Here is a 20607-nt window from a genome sequence, read left to right as displayed (position 1 = left end):
ATACTGAGGCTTTAGATAATCTCATTGTATATACCCAGAGCTGCCACATGGTACAGTAGTTAGAGGGCTGATCTTTGAATTGGGAAAACCTGCGTTCAAGTCCTGCCCCTGACACATACTAATTGTATCACACTGGGCAAGTCACTTAAGCTTTTTCAGCCAGAGTTTCCTTATCTATAAAACAATGAGATTTGACTTGAAGGCTTTTAAGGCTCCTCCTAGAAGAAACCTTTGAGTCAGGAATACTTGGGTTCAAGTCATTCCTTAGTCACATACCAACTGTAAGACCATGGACATTTAGACTCTCAGTGACCCAAAAAACTTTCTAAAGGCAGAAAAAAAATATTTTGAATTTGAAGGCAAAGGATCTAGGATCAAATCTCACCTCTAACGTTTACTACCTATCTGATCCTGGGCAAGAGTTTCTACATCTGTAAAATGAAGGGATCGAATTAGATAACTCGGAGGTCCCCTTTGGCTCCAGAACTATGATTTTATGACCTCCGAAATTCCTGCCAGACTCAAATCTGTGATAGTATGATTCCAAGCGTCAGAGGAATCACCAATATACCCTGGCAGAAGGAGAACCCCTGGGAGTTCCCCACCACAGCTGCAGCACAACAATCAGAAGATGCCTTTCTGACTCTTGCCTCACTCTACCATTCCTGGAGGCTTACTTTATAAATGCCAAGGGCTTACTTTATTAACCCCAAACTTAGTATAGATCTTCAACATGCATAGCCCATGAAAGATCCCAGCCTCAGCCTCTCCAGTGGCTGAGATTACAAGCCTGTGCCACCAAACCACCAAACATGTTCATTTTTATTAAGTTTCCTGCCACCACTGAGTTGATAGATTATACTGTGCCCTTTGTATTGAAATTGCTTAACTCTGGGCTTCTCTCCTGGCACCCACCCTCATCCCCCCCCAAATCATTGCCATTGCTTATATTTTGATAGTTCTTATTTATCACCCGCTACCTTCTTGCGTCTTAAGAGGTTTGCTAGCACGGACAGGGAATCAGATCTAGGAAGGAGCTAACTGGCGATGTTTGTATTTCAGCCGCTACTGGCATCCTCTCTGCAATCTATAGCATCTCTCGAAGTTTTGTAGTTGCCCTTGTGCTCTACGCATTCTGTTTCACTGCTGTAAAGGTAAGTGTGAAGGAGAAAGAATGACAAAGAATATATGGACTGAAAGAGACACACACCTATTTGACTATTGTTCTTGTGCCCATATCAACTTTGGATTTGCACTGCAATGTAACAGATTGCTTTTGGATGTTTGGCATGTTAATGTTTCTTAAAAGACATGTGGGGAGCAGAATGGGGTAATGCTCTTTTGGAAGCGATGTTAGCTTTTCCTCTAACTAGCTAGGTGACCTTGGGCAGGCACTTCACTTTTCAAAGTCAGTCATTTTGTAGCATTCATTGTTGTGGTTGTTTAGTCATTTTTCAGTCATATCCAACTCTTCATAACCCCATTTGGGGTTTTTTGGCAAAGATGCTGGAGCGGTTTGCAATTTCCTTCATATACATATACACACATATGTGTACATATGTATAGATATATGTATATGTATATATATGCATGTATGTGTATGTGTATGTATATTTGCCTGTATATTCTATGAGGGAGCTAGATGACACAGTGAATATAGGTATATATAGGTATAGGGGGTATGCATATATATATATGGGTATGTATGCATATACATAAATATAGACACACAACAGAATATATACATATATACATGTGTATATATTTGTATATATATGTACATATATTATATATAACAAAATATTTTATGCGTGTGCATGTGTGTGTATATATGTGTGTATAATGTCCCGAATATCTTTCAGAAAAGTTCTGGAAGAGGGAAGGATAGTAGCATGACATGGATCTATTCACTTTGAGTTTCATTTACAGCAGCTGTACACCCATTATCAGCTTGGTCTCATGTATATTTGCTGCATTCGTATTTGTTTGGGAGAATAAGTCATATGTTTAAATGCCCTCATATAATCCAGCATATATCTGTTTAGATTCAAACCCTCCTTTTGCAAGACTGGGGGAAAAATTATTCCCCTTTTCTCCAGCTTCTCTGAAATAGTGCAGAACAACCCCAACAAGCCCTATTTTCCACGAGATGTTGTGAGGCAGCATTGAATAATGGCTAAAGAGCCAGTTGCAAAGTCAGGATGTCCTTGATTCAGTTTCTCCCTCAAACAACTGTTGACTGTGTGATCCGAGACAAGTCAGTGTAACATCTCATTGTCTTGGCAGCTCGCTACAGCTATGAGTTGTAGAACAGTAGCTTATCTGCATCGGTGGAGAGAATTCCTTCACCAAGTGATTCCTAATTTCATTGTTTTTCAGTCATGTCCAACTCTTTGAGACCCATTTGGGTTTTTCTTGGCAATGATACTGGAGTGGTTTGCCATTTTCTTCTTCAACTCATTTTATAGATGAGGAAACTGAAACAAACAGAGTTAAATGACTTGAACTCAGGAAGATGAGTCTTCTTGACTCCAAACCTGGCATTCTATTCACTGTGCCACCTAGCTGCCAATTTCTGAAACTGATTCTATTAAACTGTAAGCTTGAGAGCAGGGAACATATTTTTGCCTGTCTTTGTACACTTAGCATGTAACATAGTCACTAGTACATTGTAAATGCTTAATAAATGTTTGTTGACTAACAATATCAAATCACAGGTCTATACCAAAGAATAATCTACTTATAGTGATTTAAGTGCATTTATATTAGCAATGTCAAAGTACAAGGACTACTGACTTCATTGATGATATTATCTGGTTTGACTTTGATCTGAACTTCCAAGTGATTCTATTCAATAAGATTTTTATTGTGTGTCTTTTATCCATCTAATATAATGTAACACTATGTTAGATATGAACTGTATGGACAGAGGATGGTAGAATTACAGATTTAAGCTCTACAGCACCTTCATTTTACATGTAAGGAAATCAAGACCCAGAAAGGAAAAGTGGCTTGCCTGAGGTCGCTCAGATAGTAAATTAGAGACAGGATTTTAATTGATGTCCTCTGATTCCAGAGATGGAGCTCTTTCCATTTCACTATTTGGCTTCCATATACATGGAAACAGCATGATATGGTCCTTGCCTTCATTACAGTCTCACTGAAGAGACTGAACTTCCAGGCAAGCAATCATTAAAGAATCATTAAAGACTACATATAGTAAGGTCCCTAATGCAATGTAATAAATGCCCCAAATAGATGGGCTGTATTTTACCTGGTGGATGAGTTCAGGCTTTTATGTGAGTAGATTAAGTCACTTCTGTTTTTATATACCTTAGCTTCCTCATCTGTAAAATAAATGCTGTTTTTATCTCTCATTGTTCCCAAAAGGATTAATTGAATGAATGTGTGTAAAGTGTTTGAGTTCCTTAGAGAAGGGCTCTCTAAATGCAAGGTATAATCTTGAAGACTAGGATTATTACCTGGTATTTTTAATTCTAGTCAATTGTCCTCTAATGAAGCCCTTCAGTATTTCCATTAAATATCTGGAATGCCAGTAGTTTACAAGCTCAGTCACAGTTGGCACTGTGAAAAGTCTGGCCTACACTAACCATCTTTGGTCAGCGCCTCAGTCTGCTAAGTATAGGGAGGGAAGGACGGACAGGAAGAAGAATAGATTTCCTAAAGGCACAGAAATTCAAGAACGAGAGGTGAGATTGGTGGGAAACAAGAATCCCAGGCCTTAAGCTTAGGACCGAAAGGAAAAAAAATATATGAGAGGCTATCATACAAAGCACAACTATGAATATCTGGGACTTTTCTTTCTGTCTTTGACTTCCTTTTAGTATATGCCCAGTAGTAGGATCACTAGATCAAAGTGTACATAAAGTTTAGTTATTTTTTTGCTAATTCCAAATTGTTTCCCACAATGCTGGGACAAGTATATAACTTTGCTATGGATACTTTGATTTGTCTTTCTACCCACAGCATTTACTATTTCTATCTTTTATCATTTTGCTGTTTTGGGGAGTGTGAGGTAAAATTTGAAAGTTGTATAAATTTCCATTCCTCTTATTATTAGTTACTTGAAACAATCTTCCATATTATTATTAACTGGTTACAGTTATTCTTTGGAACACAAGTTGATATCATCCTTTTCTTGATCAATATGACTGGAATATAGGGGGAATCAGGTGGCATAGCTTTGGAAATATAGGTCAGATTATGAAGGGTTTCAAATGCCAAACAGAGGAATGTGTATTTGATCTTGTACATAATAGGAAGTCACTTAAGTCTCTTGAGCAGGAGAATGACATGGTCAGACCTGTGTTTTAGGGATATTAAATTGGCAGTTGTGTGGAGGAGGGATTGGTGAGGAGAGAAATTGGAAGCTGAGGGGCCAATTAAGAAACTATCGCAGTTGTTTCAGATGCCAGGTAAGGAGGTCCTGGATTAGAGTTGTGGCTACCTGAGTAGAGAAGGGGATAAACATGAGATTATGGATTTAGGATAGACAAGACTTGATGATTGATTGGATATGGTAGCTGAGGGAAAGTGAAGAGTTGAGGATAATTTTGAAGTTTTGAAACAGGGCAAAATTGTAGTGTCCTTGATACAAATAAGAAAGTTAGGTGGAGGGCCAGGTTTAAAGAGAAAGGTGAGTTCCACTTTGGGCAAGTTGAGTTTGAGATGTCGATAGGACAGACAGTTAGATATGTCCAGCATACCATCAGATGGTTAATCTGATACATTATCACATGCTAACTGACAATCATGGGATGCAGATACAAGCAAAAATGACAGTCCATACTCTCAAGGAATACTCTCCAATGGGAGAAAACAAAACAGAGAGATGGAAAACAGGGAAGAGAAGAACTGGAAAGCAATTGGAGGGGAATGGATAAAGAGATGTTGGGTACCCAGAGGCAAGGGCTGGTGGGAAGGGAGTAGGGAAGTCCAAAAAGTGAGGAGTAGAACCCAGAGTGAAGTGAGGACAAGAAGGAGAAAACACTTTGCCTAAGGTCACACTTAAGTCAGAGTGGAGATAAAAACCACATCCATAGGCTTCAAATCTACCTTTCTTTCTACTATATGATGCTGCCCCTCATTATCTGTTGTGATAATTGTGAATATCTTGATAAGTTATTCTTAGATGTGTTATATATTTTGTGTGTATTTTGATTGGAATTTCTCTTATCATTTATTCCTTGCTTTAGAAGCTATCCCATTCAATTCCCTCATTTTACAGATGAGGAAACTGAGACTGAGAGGTTGTATTTTGCCCAATGTGACACAACTAGTAAGTGTCTGAGGTAAAATTTAAACTCAGCTTGTCTTGACTAAACCCAGTGCTCTCTGTTAGTGCCATAAAGAAATTAGGCCCAGTGATCTGCACTGGGAACCTAAACAAACAGTAGTCAGCACCTCTAGAAAGTCAAGAATACATGCATGCACATGTGCATGTATGCATGTATATATTCTCTATAATACATGCACACTCACAGAAATACTTATATAGATATAGGTACACACATGTATATATGCATATATGTTTATACATGCATATATGTGTGTGCATATCGTGTGTTCTTTATAACACACTTGCATACATGTGTGCCTGTATATCTATAGATACAGATACATATATACCTATATCTACATATATATGTGCATTTTATAACACATGTACAATCACATACATACATGCATAAAACATTGTAATTTTTGACCAACCAGACAACAAGAAACATAAGGAGAAAAACAAAGGCAAATAAAAGAAGAAAAAGAATACCAATCAATCTGTTAGTTATTTTGATTTTAAAAAAAAGGTCCTGGCAGCTGCTGGTGATGATGAAAATGTGCTGTGAGATAACTCTGATTGCCGAATTTTTTTTGTCATCAAGAGACAATCAGCTGTCACCCAGAGCAGAAAGAGAGAGGAAGAAACAGGAGGAGAACAGTAGCTCTGAAAGTATTCCACAATTATATTGATGCTTTTCACCACTCAAGCTTGTGGCCTAAACTGATAATGGAGTTGATTTCAGCAAAATAAGATGTAATAAAATAGTTCTATCTGGTGGCCAGATTCAACAAGTATTTATTAAGCACATATGATTTGTAGAACAATGCTCTAGGTGCTAGAAGGTATAACCAGTTGAGATCATATAGTCCTTCCCCTTATAGAGTTTATAACCTAGTAGAGGGATAAGAAATATATACAAAAAACCTAGAATGCACAATAACATAGGATAATTAAGAGGTTTGAATAACAGTGCTTTGTGAGAAATGGAAGGTTTTTAATAGCAGAGGAATCATGGAACTCTTCAAAGAAAAGGTGGCATCTGAATTAGGATTTAAAGAGTAATGTGTGTAGGATGTGTGTGAGCATGTAATATGTGTTTGTGTACGTGAGTTGTCTAAATAGGAGTTGTCAGAGTCCTTGATAGATACAATCTGAGGTCTGGACCATCCCTAGGAAAATGGCTAGGGTGGGGCAGGCAAGTCCCTGAGCACTGCCAGGCTGAGCAATCTCTTAGAGGACTAGAATTATATCTATCTGTACCCCTAAATATTGTTGATCTAGGGATACAATAGTTTAAAAATAAAACACTTTTCTGATTCATCTTAAAGGGGGAGGATTGCCCAAAGCTTACATACACAGGCTTAACTCCTTCCCACTAAATGCTAGTTACACCAAAGACTATCACTTATAATGAATAGTGAGTAAACTCATTTGTGTAAACAGATTGCAAACAGTAATAAGAGAAGTTATCTAGATTATATCACAAAGTAAACAGAATGAATGAGTTTTTTTTTAATAGTAGCAAGATGAGATCTCAATTCAAACAACAGAGGTCCTAATCTCAACCAAGAAGAAATTCCCTGAAATCTCTAGAGAGACAACCTGGAAACGAGGGAGCTTTGTGGAGCCAACCTTTCTTACATGTCCAAAATCAACCCCTCTCTATTCATGTGGAGTGGGGCATGAAGAGAGTTTAGAACTACATATGTCTCTCTTGAAGAAAGAATGTCTTTCCTCTTCAAATCTCTTGCACCATCTTTTCCCATCACATAGATAGCATAATATCAGTATTCTCTCCCTCAGTTAGGACAGTTTATGCCTCAGACTCTGCCATAAATCCAGGTAACAGAAGGATAGGTCAGATTTAACCTATGAAGCAGGAAAAGGAAGACATTTTTGGCATTGGAAAAGTGCAAGCAAAGATTCACAGGCAGGAATGCATTTGTTTGGGGACATACAAATAGAGTTTGGCTCACCCATACAGTGTTCAGAGGGGTCTTGTAGGAATGCAAAAACTACTACAATGAATTAGTCTTTGTATAAAGTGTTTGTAGTCTATTACAGCTACAACAAAAACATAAAAACTAGATAATTAAGTACTAGATAATACCAGTAATCTCAATATTACAAAATATTCAACGATGTAGAATATAATATCAGAATTTGATTCACAAGTTATAAGATTATTTATGTAGGATAAAATTATGTCTGTGAGGTACATAGGTGATTATGTTAGAATGTAAGCTCACTGAGGTCAAAGGTTTTTTTTTTTTAATCTGTATCCTCAGTGCCTGGCACATTGTCTATCACGTAATAGGTTCTTAATAGATGCTTATTGATTGATTGCTCACAGAATCATAGATTTAGAACCAGAAGAGACCTTATGGTATTAATGTAGAAAGGTACCTTATGAATTTGTATTGGGTTGATCCTCCCCACCTCCAGTGTTAGAAAAACTAGCTTAGGGTTACACATATAAGTGCTGGGAATTAAGCAAAATGATATTTGTATACTGATCCCTAGTATTTGCGTGCCCAGCATTCACTTAGATGTCCAAACTGAGAATTATTAGTTTGTCTCTTGCCTTTTGTTCTAATATTATAGATTAATAAATACATTATATAAATTAAATTGATAAATTCACTGATTAATAATTAATACATAGATTAATAGATAAAAACTAAAGATCTTAAGATATGTATGAGTGTCTGTCTGTGTGTCTGTATGTGCTGATACGGTAATCAAATCAACACTACCACTCCTAATGATGATCTGTCAATCTTTTGCCTTATGATTCAACTTTTTATCTCTTTGACTTCCCAGATCAAAACACCCCTCCTTGCCTATTACTCTCCCCCATTTTTCCCCCATTAGAATGTAACCTCTATGAGAACAGGAACTGTATTTATATTGCTGGTGCTCAGCACCTAGAAAGCACATAGTCAGAGCTTAATAAATGTTTCTTTAGTCATTTGTTCAAATAGCTCAAGTTGCCCATGAAGATAAAGAATGTGATTTCATGGATTTTTGTGTTGTTTTCTACAATTTTCTGTTTGGAGGGAATTGTGGTCATGAACATAGTCCAAAACAGACCTTGCATTGCAGTTGGACCATGAAATAGAGTAAGGGGTCTTTGTCTGCTGGAGATGTTTGGAGAAAGTATTGACCTAATCTCCCAACTCAGAATGTTATATTCTGTTAGAAGAAAGGTTAGAAAGCTTTCAATGTGAAAAAAGGATGATTATGATGCCCAGGAGAAGAACTTACACTTAGCACATTAAAGCTTGGCTTTAGGGGGAAGAAGGGGAAAATATAAAGTAAATGGACAGCTCTGAAAAATGCATAGTATTTATTATATAGGTTTTCTTGAGATGAAAATTTACTGCTTTATATTGAATCTCTTATGTTCTACTGTGTACATGGCAATGATCTTTTTTCTTATTTTGTATTTAGATTTAAAATAAATTTAATAGCTAAAAAAAAGGAAAGCTTAACTGTGTGTTTAGTGTTGTATGTATATGTTTAGCATTATTAAGGAATTCCTTTTTAAAATATTCTTTCTTAGACCCCTCTTGTTTTCACACAACATTGTGTGAAATACTGACAAACAAGTAGTCTTTTTGGAGATAAGCAATCTTGCCTGTGGGTTAAACTCAGGTTTTTGATGCTAACGTAAGGTTTCAGGTAATAATTGCAAGATTTACAGATTACTTGTGAATTATCTATATAAGAAGTCATTCTTTCTGCTTACATAGAAAAATTATACCTCATTTGAATTTTGATGAGACTTTTCTCCTGGTGATTTTAAGCAGGTAATTCAAAGCAAGCAGAAAGATCATCTCACTTGTTCTATCTTGTCTCTATGCCAGGAGGAAGGTAGTAGGAAACTTAGAACTGAGAACATTATCCACGAAATCTTTAATCGTGTGTCTTGAAGTGGTGATATGTTAAGAAAACATCCAGATTGATTTTTAAGTAGATTTTGAAATGAGAATAGGGATGAATAAATAGTAAAGAAGCAAAAATTTTAACAAACATTGATCAGGTGCTGAATTAAGTGGTACAAATGAGACTTATAAATGTAAATGAGTAAGAGGCATAGTGTAGTTGTTTTAAGAATCATAGTCAGAACTTGGGTTCTAACCTTAGCTGTGATTTGTTATTGTTATTGACTTAGAATAGATTTTAGCCTCTCTTTGACAATCTTTTTTAAAGACTGTATTTAGCTGCTCTTTTATTGAGGTAAATTTTAATCAAATTTCTAAAGTGGTTTGATGGCTAGAGGGTGTTCTATAATTGCTGAATGTTATTAATCTAAAACTTTGTTTTTGCAACAGTAGTTCTAAGTTTGAGAGTCAAAACCAATATTTGTTTTCCCTTTATTTTATCAAAACTAAAGGTGAGAGTCATCTTGAGTATCAGTGGTCAGTTAGTAAACAAATATTTAAGCATTTCCTATGTACCAGATACTGTCCTGAGTGCTGGAAATACAAATACCAACAGAAAGAAAGACAGTCCCTGCCCCTGAAGAGCCTACATTCTAATGGAGGAAGACAACCCATAAAAGGAAACTAAAAAAAGGGCAGGTGGGCAAGGGAAGAAAAGTACCCAAGTGTCAGGGCATGGTAGAGAAAGTCAGGAGTGCAGCCTGGAGAGGAAAGAGAAGTAGTAAGCCTGGGTGTTCTCCTTAATGAGGTTCTGGAAGGCGTTATCCAATCAGACGGAGGGGACACTGGGACAGAGGGTACTTCAGAAGGGTGAATTCTATGGCTGAAGTGATGGGTGAAGAGGAGCCTGGAGCATGATGGAGAGCAAAATCTGGAATATAGTCTGGTGAAAAAAGAATTTTTATTTTATTAAAATTAAAAGTGATAATCACCACGAATATTGGGGAAAACAGGACTACTTTTATTTAAAAATATGTATACACAATATGACTTGAATCAGATGGAAAAACCTGGACTAAAGCCCCAGGGCTTTTCTGCAGATTGCGTAGGATCTAGAATTAAAGGAACGTCAGATATCATCTAGATCTAGGCCAACCCCTTCATTTAATAGAAGAGGAAAGTAAGGCCCAGGGAGATTATGACTTGCCCAAGGTCAAGTAGTAAGTATCAAAGGCAAGATTTGAACCCAGGTCCCCTGGCTTGAGTTTATAGTTTTTCTACTTTGTACCATGCTACCTGCCCCTTTCTTGATTTTTTCCCCTGGAAAGTTTTTTGAAGACTTCTAAACCATTTTTAAACCTGTTGTTCTCAATGGGGCCATGTTCTAAGTTTGCTTAATGAGTATTATATATATTGGAATTATTATTGCTTTAGATAAAGCTCAGCAAATTACTTGTTACTATGGAAGCTATTTATCTTTTCCCAGGTCTAGTTGATGGTCACTTCTACTCTTCAGGAATTTCATTAGTAGTCTTCATAGCATTAATAATACTGTTGATAATAAATTATAATGATAAGATAATAAATTATTCTTGTTGATGAAGACCTCTATGCATCTGTAATCCAAATTAAACCGGTCCACCTTTCTCTAGAGTAGCTGAATAAAAGTTCATCAGGGCTCCCCACTCCTACCCCTACAGTTGACTAGTATTAAGCCCTGACTATGTGTCTACTACTAGTATGGGATAGTGAATAGAATGCTGAACTGGAGTCAAGAAACACTGAGTTAAATCCTACCTCAGCCATTTACTAGCTATGTGACCACAGGCAAGTCACTTAACTTCTCTGAGCCTCAGTTTCTGCATCTATAAAATGGAGATAAACAGTTATTATAAGGCTCAAATATAGTGTTAGGGATTGCAAGGCAGAGGGAGAGGTGGAATGACAATAGATTGTAGTCAATTACAGTAAGTAAATGTGGAAATGGAACATTTGTGGGTGATGGCAAAATCAAGGGTATGACCATCTCTATGTGTAGCTGTGGTGGGGGGGAGGAGTGGAGGTCATGGGAAATAAATAAATTCAGTAACTAGAAAGTTAAGTTGTTTGAAGGAGTAACAACATATATGTTGAAATCCCCTAGTAGGAAGGCAAAAGTTGGAGAGGAAAGAAAGATTGTAATTTGGTCACTGAACTTATTGAGGAAAAAAGGGATCAGATTATGAAGAGCTTCAGATTCCAAACAAAGGAGTAATTCCTAGGCCTATATGTATGTGTGTGTGTGTTATATACTAAACATATTAAACTGAGACCTATGTTTTAGGAAAATCGGCTAAGTAGAGAAGGATTGTAGTGGGGAGAGACTTGGGTCATTGAGACTGGTTAAAAAGCTATAGCAATCATCCAAGCAAGAGGTGATTAGGGCATAGATTAGAGTGGTAGCTGTGTGAGTGGAGAGATAGAGAAATGAACAAGGAATGCTGAGAAGGTAGAATTAACAAGGTTTGGCAAGAAGTGGAATGAGGCAGAGTGAGGAGTTGAGGATGACAAGTTTTGAGCCCAGGTGATTGGGAAAGCTGGTGGTAGCCTTGACAGTAATATAGGTATAAAGGAGGAAAGATAGTGGGGAAAGACGTTGAATACAGTTCTTATCTCTCTTGGCTAACATAGGAGCTAGTATGCAATTACTGTGTAGTCCACACAACAACTTTTCACGATGCTAAAGTACTTTATGCTATGCAAAATGCTTTCCTCACAATAAATATGTGAGATGGATAGTAGAAACATTATTGTCCTCATTTTCCAGATAAAGAACTGAGGCACAGAACAGTGGAATGACTTTTTCAGACTCTTCTGAATCCTAAGTCTGCTGGTCTTTCCACTACACCAGCCTAAGACAATGTAGTCCATAGATGCTTAACATCTCTTTATAAACTACAGATTGAGGGCTGTATTTTCACACGAGATCAGAACAATCTATCCTTTTTTCTGCTTTTTTTTAGCACAGAGAATTTCCTAATGGTCTCTTAGATTGATTTCCCTTTCAAATACAACATGCTATTAAGTCCCTTGAGTTGTGTAAGAATGGCTCACAAATTGGCAGGGTTGTTTTGTTATTTTTTTTTTTTGGTGGAGGTGGATAAAATGCTCTCTTTAGCTTAATGCACCCAAACCCAGAGCTGTGATCTCCCTTCATACTTAATGATGCACTTTTTATGCCTTTACTGCTTATTCTTTGACTTCAGCGAGTTTATTGGCTGCTCCATTTTCAGCTGCCTTAAGATGGGGGGCTCTGGTGAGCTATCAGAACACGTTCTACACTTTACCTAAGAGATTTCTCTGGTCTGCGTGGGTATTTTTATTCATCACCGTTGTTTATTATTGGTTGCTGAAAATAGCTTTATAGGTTAATAAACTTAGAACCAGACTGAAGGGTTGTGAGTTAATTTTGCTTTCCAGAATGTTAATTAGTAAAAGCAAATTAGTTGTCATTTAATTTCATGTGCTTTTTTTTCCTTCTTCCACGTTTGTAGTGTGGAACAGGAAAATAGAATCCCTGATTGACTTGTGTATTGGACAGTGATATATGGAAACAACTGGCATATTTGCCCCCCAGAGGGAGATTTAGTAAGTAATTAGTTGTACTTTGTGCCTGAGTGAATCATGTTTTCTATGAGATTAAGTATATGAAACACTCTTTAGACTTTAAAGTAGTTGCTAGTATCATTATTACTTAAGAGATTATCTTTTGAAGCATTCTTATTATAATTTGACATTGTTGACTTCGAAGGAGGCTAGATTTCATCAAGGAGAGGAAATTTCAATGTGGAAATGACCTTGACCAACATAGATTAAAACCTGCTTGTTTCTTAAATCCTAGACATATGTTAGAGGTTGAGTCACTAGTCAGAAATCACACGATTAGTATCAGAGGTGGACTTGAAATCATCCACTATCATGTGCTTTCTATATTATTATTAAGCTTTATTAACAATTATTAATGGAAAGCCTTCCCTGTACTTAATAACATGTGAGGATTACAGAGTAAGATGATAGCATGGTCCCTTGCTATTTTAAAACCAAAGTAAAGCAAGGCAAACTGCTGTCATAGAACTAGAAATATGTCAGAGCTAGAAGAGATAATAGAAATCATGACCCTCATACTCTCATTTGGCCAATGAGGAAACTGAAACCCAGAGAAGTTACTTGATCAAGATCACAGTATGAATCAGTAGCAAAGCTAAAACTAGAAACCAAGCATCTTACCTTCAATTCAATAATATTAATTAGTACTTAGAAGGAGTCAACTGTGGTAGACACCGGTGATGCAAAGTTGAACTAAAGCATAATCTCTGCCCTCAGAAAGATTGCAGTCTAACAGGAGGATAAAACATGCATAAGTAACTAATAAAAAATAGTGCAATAAATTCAAAATAGATGTATAAGTAATCAAAAAGCATGTATTAAGCATCTTCTGTATTAGATTAGTACTACAAGTTGGATACTGTGCTAGTATCTATTCCAAGCAAATTAATACAAGAAATTTGAAAAAAAAAATCACTTTGAATTTGGATAAAGACATGGTATTGGTTGAATCTGGAAAGGTTGATGGACACTACCAGACTGAGGTGTTAGATTTAAGTAAAGTTCATTCCAGGCATGAGCAAAGACAAGAGACATTGAGAAGAGTAGTCTGTAATAAGTCTAGAAACTTTGGAACTAGGTAGTGAGGGTCTTCAATGTCTGTATAAGAAATTTATACTTTATTCAGTAGTCAAGAAAGAATCATAAATTATTTTATTTTGTGGGGTTTTTTTGCAGAGTTGAAATTAGAGTCATTGAGTCATGCCCAGCACTGGGCAGTACTGTGAACGATGCATGTGAGGGAAAGTAGAGGCAGAAAGATTAATTAGGAGGCATTAAAAATGGCCAGGTGAAAGCTGATGAGGGCCTAAACTAAAGAAAGCAAATGTAGTGGTGGGGGGAGGGCAGGTTTCAGAGATACCTTGAAATTAAAATTAATAAGACTTGGCAACTGATTGGATGTTGGAGATCAGAGAGAGGAGAAAAGGCAAAAATAGCTTTGAGGTTTTGAGTCTAGGTTGCTGGGTGGGTGGTGTCACTAATAACAGAAATGGACATGTAAAGGAGAAGAGCCAAAATTGGCAGGAACTTAGGATTTAGAGCAAGTGAGTACCTTGAAGATTATCTCATGATAAGATCATAGATCTAAAGCTTAAAGATCAATGCTGTCATTTTACATGTGAAGCAGTGGAGGCCAAGAGAGTTTAAAGTGACTTGTTCAAGGTCACAAGGCAGCATCAGAACAACTCTCTTATTTTAAGAGAAGAGAATCAAACACAGAGAAATTAAGCCACTTGTCCAAGGATTTGCAAGTAGAAGTATCAGAGCCAGAGTCAGGTCTTTTGGTGCAATATCCAGTGTTTTTTTTTTTTCCTGTCCATTATGAGATGTTTACTTCGCACATTCTAAGTTTGAGATACTAACAGGACATTAACTGGTGATATCCATGAGGCAGCTGGAAATATGGAAATGGAGCTTTTATGAGACATTGGAAGTGATAGCAGATTTGGGGGTCATCTAGATTTTTACAGTTTTCTCTTATAGATAAAGTTGAAAACTGTAGCCATGGGATTGGACCAGGACATCAAGGTCAAGAACAAAGACAAAAAAGGAGAGGGCAAAGAGCAGAGACTTGGGAGATGTCTATGTTTAAGGTGTGAGAGGAGATACAGAGAGTGAAGAGGAGAGGCTGTTGGAACGTAGGGAGAGACTCATGAAACAGAAGTGTTACAGAAACCAAGGTAGAGGAAATTATTTAGACAGATGATACTGTCAACAGTGAACCAAATGCTGACCAAAGATGAAGATAGAAACAGAAATTTTTTACACTTCAGTACATTATAGATCTGTATTTTTGTCAATATGGGGTCTCCTTTTGCAAACAGAGATCATAATTCCACCATGCCTTAGGAAATTGTCTTCATGAATTGGTGTGACTGAAAAATTCATCACTCTGTAGCTGATCTGATGAGATGCTCATTTATGGGAAGAAAGGACCAAATTATATGGGTGAATAGAAGACCACCGATGACCTTGGAGTCAATCAATAAGCTTTTATTGAGCACTTACTATCTGCTAGCCATTGTGCTAAGTGCTGGGGATTTCTTTGGAAAGGCAACAACATGGTCCTTGCCCTCAAGAGCTCATAATTCTAATGGGGGGAGACAAAATACAAACACTGTACATACAAGATATATAGATAGAAAGTCAATGGAAATACCTTGGGCAGAACAATTACAATCCAGGCCTCTTTTCTTTAGGAACTTATTTTTCATACTGTGTTTTGAAGAAACACAGGGTTCTGTGAAAGCTTGCCAGGCCTCTGTGGGGTATTTTATAAGTGGAAGTAGGTTGTAGGTGCTTTTGTGAGATGGCTGAAATTTTTCCATATTTTAAGTTCACAGAAGGATATTATTTCTAAATCTAGCTCCTTTCTCTTATTCTGTTTCCAAGTGATACTGTCACCCTCACAGCAATGCATTTGTTCTACAGGTCAGTGAAGAAGTGGGCCAGAAAACAAATGGTATAAGTGTGACTATTGGAATTGGAAAATGTATTACCTTTGTTTTAACCCTGACCTAGATAAGGAGCAACATAAAAGGAAAGAACCAATTTTATCACAATCCCAACAACAGTTTTCATTCCCAACCTTACTACCCTAAAATATACATAATAATATTATTATTTCAGAATTCCTCTTGGCTATAAGCTAATTTCAGTTTGAAGTACATATATATATATATATATATATATATGAAGTACATATATATATATATATGAAGTACATATATATATATATTATCCTTTGAGTACAAACTCTGCTGTTTGTTACTTAAGCCCTTTAAGACTTAGTCCTAAACTACCTTTTTTTAAAAAAGTTTTTAAATTTGTTTCTTTTTAGTTTTTAACATTTACTTCCACCATATTTTGAGTTCCAAATTTTCACCTCATCTTGCCCCTCCCACACCCCAAGATGGCATGCATTCTGAATATCCCTTCCCCTAGTCTGCCCTCCCTTCTATACTTCCCCACCTTCTCTTATCCCCTTCCCCTTCTACTATCTGTAGGGCAAGATAGATTTCTGTACCCCATTTTCTGTGTTTCTTATTTCCCAGTTACATGTGAAAACATTTTTTTAACATGTGTTTTTAAAACTTTGGGTTCCAAATTTTCTCCCTTCCTTCCTCCCCACCCACCCTCATTGAAAAGGCAAACAACTCAAGGTTATACATGTACAGTTATGTAAAACACTCCCACAGTGGTCACGTTGTGAAAAACTAACTCTATTTCCCTTAATCCTATTCCACCCTCCCATTTATTCTATTCTTTCTTTTGACCCTGTCCTTCCTCAGAAGTGTTTGCTTCTGATTACCCGCTTTCCCAATCTGCCCTCATCTCTATCATTCCCCTGCTCTCTTGTCCCTTTCTTCCCCTATTTTCCTGTAGGGTAAGACATATTTCCATACGCAATTGAGTGTGTATGTTATTCCCTCCTTCAGCCAAATCTTATGAGAATATGATTCACTCATTCCCTCCCACCTTCCCCTGTTTCCCCTCCACTATAAGAACCTTTTCTTTTTTTTTGTGAGATAATTTATTTCATTCTACCTCTCCCTTTCTCCTTCTCCCAGTATAATCCTCTTTCACCCTTTAATTTTATCCTCAGATGTGACCCCTTCATCTTCAACTCACCCTGTGCCCTCTATCTATCTATATCTATATCTATATCTATATCTACATCTATATACATATATATAATTTTCCCCTCAAACTACCCTAATTATGACAAAGGTCTCATGAGTTACAAATATCATCTTTCTATGCAGGAATGTAAACAGTTGAACCTTAATAAGTCTCTTATGATTTCTCTTTCCTGTTTACCTCTTCATGTTCCACTTGAGTCTTGTATCTGAAAGTCAAATTTTCTCTTCAGCTCTGGTCTTTTCATCAAGAATGCTTGAAAGTCCTCTATTTCACTGAATGACCAGTTTTCCCCTGAAGGATTATACTCAGTTTTGCTGGGTAGGTGATTCTTGGTTGTAAACCTATCTCCTTTGCCCTCAGAATATTATATTCTATGCCCTGTGGTCCCTTAATGTAGAAGCTGCTAAATCTTGTGTTATCCTGATTGTGTTTCCACAATACTTCAATTGTTTCTTTCTGGCTGCTTGTAATATTTTCTCCTTGACCTGGGAACTCTGGAATTTGGCTACAATATTCCTAGGTGTTTTCCTTTGGGGAGCTCTTCCAGGAGGAGATCGGTGGATTCTTTCAATTTCTATTTTGCCCTCTGGTTCTAAAATATCAGGGCATTTTTCCTTGAAAATTTCTTGAAAGATGATGTCTAGGCTCTTTTATTGATCATGGCTTTCAGATAGTCCAATACTTTTAAAATTCTCTCTCCTGGAGCTATTTTCCCGGTCAGTTGTTTTTCCAATGAGATATTTCACATTGTTTTCTAATTTTTCATTCTTTTGGATTTGTTTTACAGTGCCTTGATTTCTCATAAAGTCACTAGCTTCCAATTGCTCTATTCTAATTTCTAAGGAAGTATTTTCTTCAGTAAGCTTTTGGACTTCCTTTTCCATTTGGCCAATTTTGCTCTTTAGGGCATTCTTCTCCTCATTGGTTTTTTGGACCTCTTTTGCCATTTGGGTTAGGCTATTTTTAAGGTGTTATTTTCTTCAGTATTTTTTTGGGTCTCCTTTAGCAAGCTGTTGACTTGTTTTTCATGATTTTCTTGCATCACTCTCATTTCTCTTCCCAGTTTTTCCCCTGCTTCTCTTACTTGCTTCTCAAAATCCTTTTTGAGCTCTTCCAAGGTCTGGGACTGATTCATATCTTTCTTGGATGCTTTGGATATAGGAGCTTTGACTTTGTTGTCTTCTTCTGGTTGTATGTTTTGATCTTCTTTGTTACCAAAAAAAGATTCTATGGTCTGACACTTCTTGCGAGGTTTGCTCATGATCCCAGCCAATTACTTGAGTTATACAATCTTTATTAAAGTAGAGGTCTGCTTCCAATGTGGAGAATGTACTGTCCTAAGCTCCAGGGGTTTTGTGCAGCTGTTTTCAGAGATACTTCTAGGGACCTGTAAATTTTCAGTTTTTCCAAGGTGATATGATAAGGGGCAAGGTGTTTACTCCTTTCTAGGCCTGTGCTCTGGTCTATGAGTGACCACAAGCTCTCTTTTCTGTCTTGGAACTGTGAGGAGGATTTCCTCTCCACCGCCACTACAAGCTCCACCATGCCAGTGCTGCTCCTCCTAGCCCCAGGACCACCCCTCAGAACTGTGAACCAGATCCAAGCACGGGCAAAACAAGAGATTCCTGCCTCAGCACTGGCAAAGAGATCCCTGCAATCCCCCTCTGATCATCAACCTGATTCCCCCTCAGTCTGTGGGCCAGAAACTCAGGAGGCAGCCACCACCCCGGGCCCACGCTTGGGAACTGGAGCTGAGACCTAGCTTCTCTCTTACCACAGAAACAGACCTTTCCCACTGACCTTCTAAGTTGTCTTTGGCATTCGTGGGTTGTGAGGTCTGGAAACAGTCACAACTGTCTGTGATTCAGTCCTCTGAGGTCTGCTCCAGGTTTGCTGCGGCCTGTGCGCCCACGCCGTACTGCGCTCCTCTCCCCGCCTGGCGTGATATACCTTTTTGATCAACCATCCAGGTTGTCTTGGGCTGGAAATTTGTTTCACTCTGTCTTTTTGTGGGTTCTGTTGCTTTAGAATTTGTTTAGAGCCATTTTTTTATAGGTATTTGCAGGGGTTTGGGAGAGAGCTCAAGCAAGTCACTGCTTTTACTCCGCCATTTTGGCTCCCCCTAAACTACCTTTTGAGCCATATTATACATTATTTCCCTTTGATCCCACCACACTTGCCTTGTTGTTCCTCATACATGACACTATTTCTCATCACTATAACTTTGCACTGGATATTCCTTATGGCTAAAATGTGTTTTAGAATCTCTCATTTCCTTTGAAGCTCAGCTCAAGTATCAGCTTTTACATGAAGCCTTTCCTCATCCTCCCAGTTTCTACTGCCTTCCTTTGCCTCTCCCCCTAAAAATATTAGAGATAGGGACTGGACCTGTGTAGTATTGAGAATTCTCAGGGGACCAAATTTCCTCCCCCAATGAAATCTTGCACCTACCTGCAACTAATAGTCTTAGATAGTTGTTTAAAACACTGAAAGGTGAAATGATTTGCCAACAGTTATCCAATCAGTATATGTCAGTCCTTGAATTCAGGTTTTCCTGGCTTAGGGCCTGGTTTTCTATCTACTGCCTCTCTACTACATTACCTTAGATTTATTTTGCATATATTTAAACATATACTTATAGATGTATATATTCTCTTCCCCAACAGAATATAGACTCCTTGAGGGCAGGAACTGCTTCATTTTTGTCTTTACATGTTTGACATCTATCATATAGTAGCTATTTAATAAATGCTTGTTTATGAATTGATAATTTGAAAATACCATTTGAATGAGGTTTTGTAAACTTTTATTTCTTTTTAGCATAAGGCATCTATGATTTTGAAAAGTTTAACAATGTCTGTTCTAGAGCATGCTTCCTCCATGTGATGACAATGATGTGTCATGGTCATAAAAATACTAATGGGGATCAAGCTCTGTTTAACCACAAATAGTTTCAGAGAGGCTATGATTTCAAAGCCACAAAAGGGAAATAACTGCAAAGTTGGGAAAAGGTGGAGTGTTCCTCATATTTAGGTGGAAGATGGCTGAGCAAAAATAGGAATGAGTGAGTGATTTGCCTTCAATCATACAGACTGGGAAGGCAGCAACATTGGTTAAGGACTTTGAAACATATAGTCATTGATGTTGATACTTTAGGGAAAAGGGCTCTTTAAGTGTGTTTTATGAGTCTTTTAGGATCCATTAGGAATAGGGCTTGGTAAAATTAGACTTTATCATCAAGCAAGATGGGCTTATTTTCATGACATCAGGCTACTGGGCAGGATTTTCAAGAACAGTAATCCATTACTACTCTCTCAAATTTTATTCTGTCTCCTTGGGAAGTAGAGTATGGGTAGCCCTATTAGCTACAGACAAATGTCCAGTAGAATCATAAGATTTAGATCTGGAAGTGATCTTAGATAGTTCAACCACCTCATTTTAAAAATGAGGAAAAAGCCAATCCTAGACTTTTTGTCAGCAGGCTTTAAGATGAATTAGGTGGTAATAGTAAATGGGGTTAGCTAAGAGTAAGCAAAGGAGACATATAGATTTGTTGTTCTTCTTCAGTAGCTCATTCATGTCCAAACAGGGTTTTCTTGGTAGAGATACTGAAATGATTTATCATTTCCT

At 37.4% G+C, this 20607-nt stretch overlaps 1 protein-coding gene across 1 annotated transcript in view; it reads left to right on the top strand.

The window, feature by feature from the left end:
* Positions 1–20607, top strand: part of LOC114049980 (pecanex-like protein 2) — a 369169-nt gene that overhangs the window by 124282 nt on the left and 224280 nt on the right. The window contains exon 15 of the mRNA XM_027871475.1: positions 1063–1154. Coding sequence (XP_027727276.1) covers positions 1063–1154 — 92 coding nt within the window. The remainder of the gene's footprint in view (positions 1–1062; positions 1155–20607) is intronic.

The sequence above is a fragment of the Vombatus ursinus genome, unplaced genomic scaffold, assembly GCF_900497805.2.
Source record: "Vombatus ursinus unplaced genomic scaffold, bare-nosed wombat genome assembly UNPS02014798.1, whole genome shotgun sequence".
Lineage (NCBI taxonomy): Eukaryota > Metazoa > Chordata > Mammalia > Diprotodontia > Vombatidae > Vombatus > Vombatus ursinus.
Note: the sequence above shows the minus strand (reverse complement) of the source record. Positions and strands in the feature narration are given on the sequence as shown.